Source organism: Sinocyclocheilus anshuiensis, unplaced genomic scaffold, assembly GCF_001515605.1.
Source record: "Sinocyclocheilus anshuiensis isolate Anshui unplaced genomic scaffold, SAMN03320099.WGS_v1.1 scaffold952, whole genome shotgun sequence".
Taxonomy (NCBI): Eukaryota; Metazoa; Chordata; class Actinopteri; order Cypriniformes; family Cyprinidae; genus Sinocyclocheilus; species Sinocyclocheilus anshuiensis.
Window position 1 is genome coordinate 133,598 of NW_015552656.1, and position 12,712 is coordinate 146,309.

Here is a 12,712-nt window from a genome sequence, read left to right on the forward strand (position 1 = left end):
GGCGTGTGTGGGGGGGGGGGGGGGGTATTATTATGGTTAATGTTACTTCGTGTAAAGATTTACATGGTTTAAGATGATAAAAACCATCAATCTTTAAAAACTTTTTATAAGATGTATTTAAATTTAAATGTATTTTGATTAGAGTAATATATGAATTAAATGTGCTTTGATGTAGAATGTTTATAGTTGCTATTAAATGCTGCATCTTCACAAGAACTTCTCCACTTTTTCTGTTATACACGAGTATAGATAGCAAATTATGTGCCTGAAGAGCTGCAAAATTATTAACACACCAGTCATTTTATTTTAAGCTATTCTAATGTTTATTCATGGTTATAACAAAATTAAAGACAGCAGTACTCTTCATCTGTTATTGAAAAATAATAGTGCATGCTATAGTGAATGCTACAGTGTTTTCACTGTTTGCATACAGTCCACTAGGGAGTGTATTGGTGTTGTTTGTCTCAGTAAGACAAATGATCTTTGATTATGAGTTGTAGCATTTGATTTTTTGGAATATAGTAATGTAAAGACGTGACTTTCTTCAAATCAATATATTATGTAAATAATATACTGTATTATATATTAACATTTTTATTACAAGGAGATAAAGGCCCTTTTAAAGGATAATTTGCATATTTTTAGTCTCAAACCAAATATATATATATATATATGTGCTGTCAAATTATTAATCGCATCCAAAATAAAAGTTTTTGTTTACATACTATATGTGTGTGTATTGTGTATATTTAATATGTATGTATAAATACACACACACATACAGCAAATGTATATATTTATATTCATATAATTTATATCATATATAAATATATTTAATATATAAACGTAACATTTTTCTGAAATATATACATGCATGTGTGTGTATTTATATACATAATAAATATACACAGTACACACACATATATTATGTAAACAAAAATTTTTATTTTTTAAAAATGTGAGATGTAGTACAGCACTAATATATATATATTACAATAAGAACACAACTCGTGTGGATTTTAAAATAAGTTTATATGATTAAAAAAACATGAAAAATAGGCCCAAAGCTAAATGTCACCATAGCATATTTGATCAGATATTTTGAGTGATTTTAACTATATAGTTATTAAAAATGACCTCTTTAGCACAGTTTTTATTTCAAATCACTTTTTGAGCATTTCTTAACATCTGAATTATTCACAACTCTTACATCATTAATGCAGGGAACATCATTAACTTCATAAATCATCTTTAAAAACATTTTACCATTTATAAATGTAATGTTTTTTTTTATTATTATTATTATCTTCTATCCTGACCCTTATGGTAACACTATTTCCTACAAGATTGACCACTACATTTCAGAAAGAAGAAAGCATCTGGTCACGACACAAAGCTTTTAAATCATCAGACTTTAAAGATGACATATGGAGGCTTCTGGTTTGAGTCAATCCGCTGGTCAGGTGTGGGCGTGGTCACGTGATTTGGGAATGCGCTGTTGCGCTCACCTGCGCGCTCGTGGACACGCCCATACCTGGAAGATTCAGGAAATCTGGGATTGTACACAGAACCGGGCTGTTCAGTCTTTCTGTTTAAGTGTCCAGTCACATACAGATCACACCGAACCCCGCGTGCGTCTGTCAGAGTTCATGGCTCTTCAGTATCCTCTAAAGGTACGTGCTTTCACTCTGGAGGAGTTTTCTTGTTTTTGTCGCGTTTCTCTGTTGACTGGTTTCGGTTGTCTGTTGTTTTGGGGGAGTAGGCGGATTAAAACTTGAGTAATGGCATATGAACATAAAACTGCTGCTTTTAGATAATGTACACATTAATGTGAACTTTAGTATAGTATAGTATTTAATTTCGTCTTCTCTTGAGCGCAGTTGGCGTGCGTTGGCAGCGTGTTTTAGGCCTAACTTACGTCATGATAGGTGTTCCCTGTCCTGCATGTTTCTCACGAAACTTCAGCGATTTTCACCTCAATACGCTGCGATTCGGAGACGTTTAACTAAACTATTGTACACTTTTGCTTGGTAAACAAATCTATTTTATGATTAATCGATTGAATTTTTATTTTTATTTTAAACAATTGTTAATTAATAATAATAATAATAACGATAACTGCTTGTGTTGGAAAATTTGAACTTGTCTGACAAAGCTAAACAAAATGTAGGGAGAAAAAAAATAAAACAGGAAATATACACCGATTTTTTAAAAATGGTTTTGAATGAAGTCTCTTCATGGCTTATTTATTTGATTAAAAGTACAGTAAAACTGTAATATTTTGAAATATTATTACAATTTTAAATAACTGTTTTCTGTTTTAATATTTTAAAATGCAGTTTTATTACTGATGCAAAGCTGAGTTTCCAGCATCATTCCTCCAGTCTTCAGTGCCACATGATCCTTCAGAAATCATTCTAATATGCTGATTTGCTGCTCAAGAAACATTTTTATTATTATATCATATTTACTGAAAACGATTTGTGTTGCTTAATATTTTTGTGTAAACCGTAATACACAACCATTCAGAAATTGTGGGGTAATTAAGATTTATAGTCTTACAAAATATTTCAAAGAATTTCAATTTGTCAAAGAATCTACAAAAAATGATAACAGTTTACATAAAAATATTAAGTAGGAAAAACAATTTTCAACATCCATAATAATATAAAAATTATTATTAATAATTGAGTAACAATAATAACTGATCAAATTAAGCACCAAATCAGCGTACATTTATTTTTACTGCATTTTTAATCAAATTAATGCAGCTTTGGTGAGCAAAAGAGAAAAAAAAAACTCAATTATTCCAAACTCTGAACTGTAACTGTACATGAGTAGTAAATGAAACCGTGTTATTCTGTGTTCAGTGCCACACCTCTAGTGTCTTTCTGTCATTCGTCATGTCCAGGTGGGGAGGGTGAGGGACTCATAGTTTTGGACAGTGACTCAGAGTTACTCGCATGAGGACAGCAGTGGTTAGAAAGGGACAAATAACATGAGTGTTTCCTTTTCAGTGCTGCTGTTTTGGTAAATAAACCCAGAATAACACAACTAACCATAATATAACTTTTCATGCATCAAAAATAATGATCCTTAAAATCTTAAAGCCATGCTAAAATGTATATAGTGTACTTTAAAGTGCAATTTGTTCAAAGCAGTTTGAAATAAACAGCTTTATATCATGAGTAGGGTTGTGCAATTAGTCGCATGCGATTGTCATGCGCATCTCGTCAGTAAAGCCGGTTCTGTGATTAGTAGTAAATCTCCATCAGCTGCTTTCAGATGGAGCGGTATACACAGAGCCGTAGTTCACTGCCAAGCTACGCAATATCGCGTTCATAATCGCAGGCGATTCGATAATCATGAGTTATTACAGGTCTATACATATTTTTACTCGGTGATGCTGTCTGAGGTGTGATTGAAATATGACATTATTTATTTGAGGATTGAATATGCATCTGTCAGAGGATGGCAGTACATATGTGCATTGCATAATGTAGACGTGATTCTGCATGAGCCGAACACATGGGAAAGACTGCGGCTTACACTGCCACGCTCCGCTTACGTAAAGGCATTAAAGACTTGGACAACAGCTGAAATACATGAGAATACACATAATCCTTTACCTGTGAATTTCTGACATTTCTACAAGGTTTCAAACATAAAGTTATAATATGAGCCCAGCTGAATCAGTAGACTGAAAATAGCGAATCGCTTTTGTTACGTCAGGTTTCATAATGCATTTGAGTTCTTAATCCACTTGAGCTGACTTTAGGGATTTTCTGAACTTTACGCTGTAAAATTCATTAGATGAGCATTCTTAGAAATATCTAAGTATATTCTGACAAGCCTGGCAAAAGTTTCTAGATATTAAGAATCTTATTATTTCATGGTGTTATTAATACTGGTGCATTTTGGTATCTTCTACAAAATAATGTTCAGGATCAGACTGGTTTGAATATGTTATTTGAGGCGTCTGCCTTTCATATTACAGGAAAAACCTCTGATACTGGTGCAATTTAATGTTCCTCAGGCGTATTACAGAATGTGTTCAAGTTTGGACTGAGTCTGCGTGCCTGAGCAGATTTTACATTGTGTCAGAGTGGAGCACAAAGGTCATTTGTTCATGAAGGTCAACAGTTTGGAAGTACACAATACAGTATCAGCGGGTTATGACTACTGGTGCATTTCTCAGTTATCATTAGTGGTGCTTGCTAAAGACTATTGTTCATATTGTGTTTTAAACAAACACTAAATCCTTAGTATTAAACTTTGGTGTGAACATTGTGCTGTATGAATGACATATTAAAGGGATAGTTCTACCAAAAATGAAAGTTTGGTTATCATTTATTCACCCTCGTGTTGTTCCAAAAACATGCATGACCTTCTTTCTTCTGTGGAGCATTAAAACAAATATTATTTATATTTTGAAGAATATTATTTAGTCAAGTCTTCAAAATATTAAAAAAACATTTTTTTTTTTAGAATGTTGGTAACCAAATAATTTTGGCGACTGTTGACTTCCATTGTATGGATGAAAAGACATTTTTAAAATGTCTTCTTCCATGTTCCAGAAAGGTTTGGGACAACAGGAGCGCGAGTAAACAGACAGAATATTCATTTTTGAGTGAACTGTCCCTTTAAATTGCGTAGGTTGTTGAGGAAAAGTACACTGTTACTTTTCGAAGTGGTCTGACATATTACCCAAAAAAAACAAGTAGGCTACTGTTGTTAAATGCACCTTTTATTGTGTCTCTTAAACCGCTGTAGTGTGAAGTGGTTAGACCAGCAGTGATATTGTGTAAGTGCTATTATTATGTCTAATGTAAGTGTAATGAGAGCCGTGTGTGTGCAGATGTATACGGGCTTGTCTGTATGAGTGAGGTCACAACACTGCTGACATCTGCAACAGGCTTCAGCACGTAATTGCTGACTGAACCATTTATAGTGTGTGGTTCAGCCGCCATTTATGCTGATATTGGAAGGTGCTTTGATTCGTGTTTGTTTACTCTAGTAGATTGCCATTACTTTTTTTATTTTACCAAAAAAAAAAAACTTAAGATAGCATTGACAAAATGTGGCAACTTGGTTTATGATCACATTTAAGAAAATACAGAAATCTTATTGTGGTAATTGTAGTTTACAGTCAATATTGGTTTATCAATGCCACTATTTAGAGTGCAGCGTGGCCGATGTGTGTATATATAACAAAAAAATAATTTTAATGACAGTTTTAATGAAACGAATACTACCTTTGTGTGGCTTTTACCACAAATTCACAAAAATATTAAAATCTGAAAATCCATGACAAGGATGTCTTTAGATTTTGAAGCCAACTCCTCAATTAAATGGCTAACTGGACTACTCCATCCATATATATCCAATAATCATTATAATTGCATTACAAATGTTCAGTTTTCATTTAGACTTTTAGAATTAGGGCTATATATTCCATATATATATATTCCAGTTATATTTGCTTCTAGTATTAAGTAGCATTCTGAATATTGTAATGTGCTTTAATGTGTGTTTCACATTTTATTAGTTTTTTAAAAGAAAGGTTTATGTATTAGAAATAGTATTAAATAATTATTAAACATCTAGAATCTAGTTTTCAGTGGCTTTTTGGTTTAAATGTTTTTTCTAAATTAAAAAAGCACCCTTTTATGTCGTCAAACAACTGAAATTTATTTTGAATACATAAGATAGTTCAGCTATATTGCCATTGCTATAAATAGCTATATTTCTAGATTAAATGTTATCCGCTTAAATTTGAGAATTTTTGTTTCCACATTTTTGTTGGCCTTCGCTTTCCCATATTATGGCTGCTCAGGTCTTTTGCTGCTCGTCTGCCAGCACAAAACACCATACTCTGTGGTCTCGGAATAATCCTGTTTCTGCTCTGAGGTCTGACTGATGAATCGGAGTAGTTTTTACAGTTGAGCGGACCTTACCAGAGCTGCTCTGTCAAAACGTGACCTGTCAAAAAATGCCTTAAACCATACGTTTGTAACCAAACCTAAAAATAGACGGTTTCATTTGCGGGGCTTTAGGTGATTTGGATGAGTGTGGAGGGGATTTTAGAGCCCCTGCACTTTGGCAGCACAATCTCCGCCTGCCCATAATCCAGTGCGCAAACCACTGGATGATAATTTCATGACACTGGGTGGAGGAAAAGGCCTGGATGCCCGGTTACTCCATCCCTGCACCAAAGTAACATGCTGGAAATCATCTCTAGGGTGGTCTGTTTGCGAACAGACAAATCGTGTGCATATGTGTGCATGTATGCGTGATGGTGGGGCGCAGGCTAAGCCAGCAGCGGCAGAGGGATTACAGAGAATTGGGCCAGGGTGCATCCATGATCTGTCATGGCTTAGTACCACAATTACCCCCCTCACAGCGTTTTCATTAGACTAATGTTTGAGATCTCCAGAATTATGTAAGAGTGGGGCATCTATGAGACTCCACAGAGCAGGACAGATTCACTACTGCAGATGATGGGTCTAATAGAAAAATTACCGTTTACTGCTTTACATGAGATTATACTTAGCTTTGTCGTGATGTTATAGTTGGTAAACGGAGAGGTTAAGTGGCGCTGAGAGCCTCTGTAGATCTAAGGAACGGAGAGGAACCAGAGAACTTTTGAAATGAAGTACAAGAAATTCATCACCATCATGCAAGCGCCTCTCAACAAGCGCGAGCTGCTGCCACCCGGCCGGAGGTTGTGGAGACCCTCGGGGTGAGTTATGTAGGAGATACTAGAGAGAAAAACCAGGAAATTAATGTTTGGTATTGTTCGAGACCGGCGTAGCTGGTACATTGGTGTGTTAACAACACTAATGATCGGATGTGTTTGAGTATATATTGTCGCTCATTCTACTATAGTATAAATGCTATAATTGCTGTACTATAATTGTTACTCTATGTGTGACATGATGACCCTGGAAAGTATTTGAGTTTTTCAATGAGCAAATCAGTTTTGCTTAACACTGAATTCTGGGTGGTGCTTTGTAAACCCCATGCTAAGTATTAAACTTTCAGACATGAGTGATACCTCAGATCGTGTAATTTCGTGTGACTGAACTTTGACATTTCATCCAGCAGATGATAAAATTACTAAAAATTCCATATGCAGTACAAACATTGAAAGAGACACTCAATATTGTCATCTACTTTACGTCATGCAATACACATTGTGATTCATAGTTCAATAGCATATCATAATAAGATTGCGATTGGAAATGTATACCAAACATAGGAAAGAAACGCTAAAAACTAAAATCAGTAGTTTTAAATGCTACAAGTGAATTTGGGCATTACAATTTTTAATTATGACGTGCAATATGTTGGATATTACATTGAACTGTTCTGAAATTATTCGCATTTTTAAAGGTTCACTTTAAGGGTGTTTAAGGGTGTTTTGACATATTGCACACTTTAAATGAAACAGTTCAGTTAAAGTGAATCAGAAAAGGAACCAGCTGTAATTGACCGTAGTGCTTTTGATTCACAATGTAAGTGGACTTAAAAGGGAACTCGGTCAAACCACAAAAGAACCCAAACTAAATGTTTGTTTGGGGTCCTTTCTCTCCAACTTACGCAACTGATGCTGTAGACCTATAGGTCACATGATAACAACAACATGGAGGATGTAGTACAACAGAATTACATTCATACTACAGAACATATTTTTTAACAGTTGTGAAGTAAGTACCTACTCAGAGTATTTCAGACGCAGCCATAGAGGCTAGTTCTTTTGACCTGGGCTCTAAAAGCTGCGTGCCTTTCAAAAGGGACACTTTTGTACTTTATTTACCCCTAAACGGGAATATATTAGTACAGTAAAAGCACCAAAAGTGTACAAATTGGTACCTAAATAGTGCAGTGCATATTAGTACCTTCTGAAAGAGTACCGCCTCAGTGACAGCTTCTGGTTTTTTTTTTTCTCTCCGAGAGTGTATTTGTGTGGCGCTCTGACATATCTAGGCTCAAGACTATCAGTGAAAAGTTAGGCCGACTCAGACATCAGTGGTGAGTTTTTCAGGGATGATCATCAGGAAATGTCACTCCGAAATCTAGCTTTCTTTTGAACATTTTAGAGTTTTAATTAGCTGCTCCAGTTTCTTGAACCTGAGGACTCGTATTACTGAAACAATAGTTCATTCCTTCGGGCTACTTTGCTGGCAAAGACCTCATGAACATATCTGAGCAGTTATGCTAAACAGCGCAGTTAATAATTACAATTTTCTTGCCAAGGAGATCAAGTGTACTCTACTCAGAGCAGGTGCTTACACTTGTTTTGTGAATTATACTCAAAGCACTTTTGTTAAGCTAAGTTCTGTATTTTCTTGTCAGACTAAGCTACAACAAATCATACTGCATGATCAGGTGTAATTGCAGGGTTAGACAATTTATTTACATGCACACACACTAACATTTAGTAAACATGTTTGAGCTATTAACAGATCAACTGAGTACTGCGTATACTGTCATACTGACTTGTGGTTATGTGATTAAGACTTGGGCTGTGTGAGAAATAATGGATCGTGCTCAGTTTTACTCTGAAAATATCTCTAGATGTAGCTGATTTTACAGTGACTAACATTTTTTGTTGTTGTTGAGTCTATGATCAGTGTTATTAACTAAACATGTCTTTTACAGTGACCAGTCCAACCAAATAGAGTTATTCCGGTCACGCCACTCCAAAAGGTTTTCCTTGCCCCACAAAGCTCAGTATTTGTGTCTGCGACGCCTCTCTGCTCCCAGCTACCCAGCCCTTTTACAGGTACTACACACAAAATTTCTCATGAAAACATATAGTGGTTATTATTATTATTCATCTTGCCCGTGTTGACATGTATTTTGTAGGCTATTCAAACAAGTTGGAATTGAAATATACAAATGCACCAAGCTTAAAAAATATATATTTTAAATTGTTTACGAGATGGTATTTTCTTATCATTATTATATATAGAGTATTTATATTGATCTTTTAATTGTTAATCTTATAAAAAAAAATGTATCTTAATTATTTTTCCAAAATATAACATTTGTTTGCCATTCACACTAGACATATTTTTTTTGCTTTCAAATATAAAGCTTTTCTTTTTAATTTCTCTACTTACCTCAACAATTATGAAGAGGAACTGACATCAATATATTTTTAAGAGGAAGTTTAAAAGTGAGTTCTTCTATGATTCGACATAAATTTGTTATGCTTGACAAAATTTCTCAGGCATATCCACCATCACATAAGATAGACAAAAACAGTGTTTAATTTTTTCTAGTATTTGTAAAAAAAAAAAAAAAAAAAAAAAAATTATATTATTGACTATTGAATGCCAATGATAGGATACATTTTTTACTAATATGAAATGTAAACATTTTGTTTTCTTTTACATGCACCGATGTCTCTCTCTCTCTGTGTGTGTGTGTGTGTGTGTGTGTGTGTGAGAGAGAATCACCACAGTCATTTGACATTAATATATTTCAAATTACACCATTATATGTATGGTAGTACTATGGTACTTTTTTTTTGGCCAGTGTGGTCACTCTTTTTAATGTGAAGTTATGTTACATATTAATAGTCAGTCCAAGCCTGATTGTAGGTAAAAGCTGCATTTTACACTAAACTGAATGAATTTAAACTGTTGTTGGAGCATCTATATTTGCTTGTTTGCTGTTAATGCCCTTGTTTGGGAGCCTTTTAGGGTCGTTGTGAAATATAAACCTCCGGCGTGCTTATATTAATTATACTTAAGCATTTAAAAAAAAGCGCTTGGAGCGACAGCTTGATAAAATGCTCGAGGAACGCATGCTTGACGCAACAGCCACATTATCTCTCTGAATAAGCCGTGAAGCCCCTCTTTTCATTTGCAGGGGTCTTCTGTGTGTCCAGCACCCATTTCAGAAACTTGGAGAACCAGAGAAACAACTTTTTAGCATGCTAATGGCACGGAACAACTTTATAGCAAAAGACACTAACGTTATAATCTTTACCGCCACATAAACGCGCCGTCTTTAAAATTAATGTCTGATTCCGGCCAGATTAAAATCACAGACAAGCTCTGGTAGTTATGACCTTACCCTGTTTCTCCAAGTAAAACTAATCCCTTCCGAGCAGGACTTTAGGGAGTTTGCAATTCCAAACGTTTTAACCATTGAAGAGATTATCCCATAGAAAATACACAGGTCCTACCGTGGGGAGGACTTCACTTATGAATATTAATTACGTACGTTACGTGTCTGGAAGCTTCGGTAAGGTTGCTAAGCAATGCCAGCGCGCATCCTAATTGATATTCATGAGCTAAGCCGGTATGCAAATGCAGTCGATAGATAAGCGATTTTGGAACCGTCCATTGTGCCTCATAGGGTACGCTGTGAAAGAAATACAGCATTGCTCGTTGTTTAATTCCTCAAATCATGTCTAACCTACTATAGCGGCAAGGTAAAGCCAGTTTAATGTGAATAAATGGGTATTAATCGCAAATTCAATAGAGGTTAAAGATCATTGGATATCATTACCACCCCCACTGATTTATTGGTACGTTCGGGATTTACAGTACAACAGTTCAAATCTTTAGGCACTTGTGTTGTCGCTGTTCAGAGGTTTCAGAGTTATAATCCATACGTTTTATTTACTCAACACGAAATATTAAACCATTTCTTTCAAGTAAACATCTTTATTTTACAGTCTAGTGCAGTTTGCGAGATGCCCGTAGTTGTGGAGAGGCGGCTGTTTCTGAGTAGAAATGTTAAGGATGATTGTCATGTGAGTAACGTTACTGTTAAAACTCGTTCAGTTCGCTTATTTTAATTTCACAGAGAGTACGTTTGAACTTAAAGTCTGTTTTCTGAGGTCCACACTTGTTTCTGTTACTGTGTCCACCTTACATGAGGGCCTTTCGCACCGCTTTAGTTCCAGAACTAAATGTACAGTACTAAAGTACTGGGACGATTTTGCGCGAGCTATTTCCCAGTACCATTTAACGGGTTGCATTCGCACCGACAGTATGTACTAGGAAGTGACGTATAAGCCGGTCGACAGCGACGTCATTTGTGCGCGGCGTTCAACAACGGAAACAAAGAACAACAACATTAACAACAGGAGGATGGAAAGCACTAAGATTGGTTCTAGGAGCAGTTAAGACGACACCAATTGCAGCAATACAGGTGGAGTCCTCAGAAATGCCTCTACATTTAAGAAGAGAAAAACTAGCCATGGCATATTGGATTAATCTTCAGGGCCAAAGAGAGGATCATCCTGTAAGAGAAGTACTTAATGAAAGTTGGGAAACAGTAAATAAACCAGGTAAAGGATTTGCATGGAAAATTAAGAAATTGATCAATGAAACTGGAATAGAATCAAATAAATTTGCATCGGTAATAGTAACTTCTCCAGTAGCACCTTGGTTATTAGAACAATCAGAAGTTGACTTAAACGTACATAAAGAAATGAAGGGAATGGGGGAGGGGTTTAATTTAAAAGCGTATGTCAAAGAATATATAAAAAGTATGCATTATTCATTTCTCCAAATTTACACAGATGCATCAAAGAACATACAGTGGGTACGGAAAGTATTCAGACCCCCTTAAATTTTTCACTCTTTGTTATATTGCAGCCATTTGCTAAAATCATTTGTTAATTTTTTTTCCTCATTAATGTACACACAGTGACTTAAACGAAATGAAGGGAATGGGGGAGGGGTTTAATTTAAAAGCGTATGTCAAAGAATATATAAAATATATAAAAAATTCATTTCTCCAAATTTACACAGATGGATCAAAGAACATAGAAACTGGAAGGACAGGTGCTGCATTTTGCATTCCAGAATTTCAGGTTAGGAAGGCTGGAAGAATTACGGATGGTACTTCTGTATATACAGCAGAGATGGTAGCTATCCTTATGGCATTAGAGTGGGTATATGAAGTAAGACCGGATAAAGTAATAATATGCTCTGACTCAATGGCAGCTCTTATGAGTTTACAATCATGGCAATCAAATAGAAAAGACATTTTAATAGAAATCATGATTACACTATATAGTATTAAACAGATAGGGATAATTACTCGGTTTATATGGGTACCTGCACATGTGGGAATTCAAGGTAATGAAGAGGTAGATAAAATGGCTAAAGAATCCTTAAATATGGATGATCCAAGTATAAATATTGCACTCAGCAGAATAGAAGGGAAACAGTTAATATTAAATGCATGCAATATTGTATGGCAGATATACTGGGACTCATGTCAAACAGGTAGGCATTATCACAAAGTACAAAGGAGTATAAAGAGAAGAAAAATCATTCATAACATAAGTAGAAGGGAACAAGTCATTTTAACACATATACGAACAGGACACTCAAATCTTAACCAAACACTATACATTATAGGGAAACATAATACTGGTCTATGTAATGTTTATTTAACAGATGAATCAGTGGAACACGTTATGATGATATGTACAGCATATGAAAGAGAAAGAGATCGACTTAAAGATGAATTACAATCCTTAGGAGTTAAAGAATTTCATTAAGTAGTATCCTGAATGATGGTCCAAATGCAGGAAAACAAATAAGTGCAGTCATGAGATTTCTTAAGAATTGTGGAATAATGAACAGAATTTAAGATGTAGGTGAGACATGGTACATTCTCTTCACACTCCATCACAGTAGGTGGCGGTATGCACCTATGAAGTTGGTTCGCAACC

At 35.2% G+C, this 12,712-nt stretch overlaps 1 protein-coding gene across 2 annotated transcripts in view; it reads left to right on the forward strand.

The window, feature by feature from the left end:
• Positions 1–1,529: 1,529 nt before the first annotated feature.
• Positions 1,530–12,712, forward strand: part of LOC107667254 (tight junction protein ZO-2-like) — a 39,875-nt gene continuing 28,692 nt past the window's right edge. Inside the window, exons 1-2 of one of the 2 annotated variants that reach the window (XM_016458875.1) lie at positions 1,530–1,673; positions 8,665–8,788. Coding sequence is in view for 1 of the 2 variants with exons in the window: in XM_016458873.1 (XP_016314359.1) it covers positions 6,651–6,742; positions 8,665–8,788 (216 nt within the window). In the remaining variant the exon portion in view is untranslated. Of the gene's footprint in view, positions 1,674–6,457; positions 6,743–8,664; positions 8,789–12,712 lie in introns of those variants that run through there. The other variant, XM_016458873.1, reaches the window with a different exon arrangement.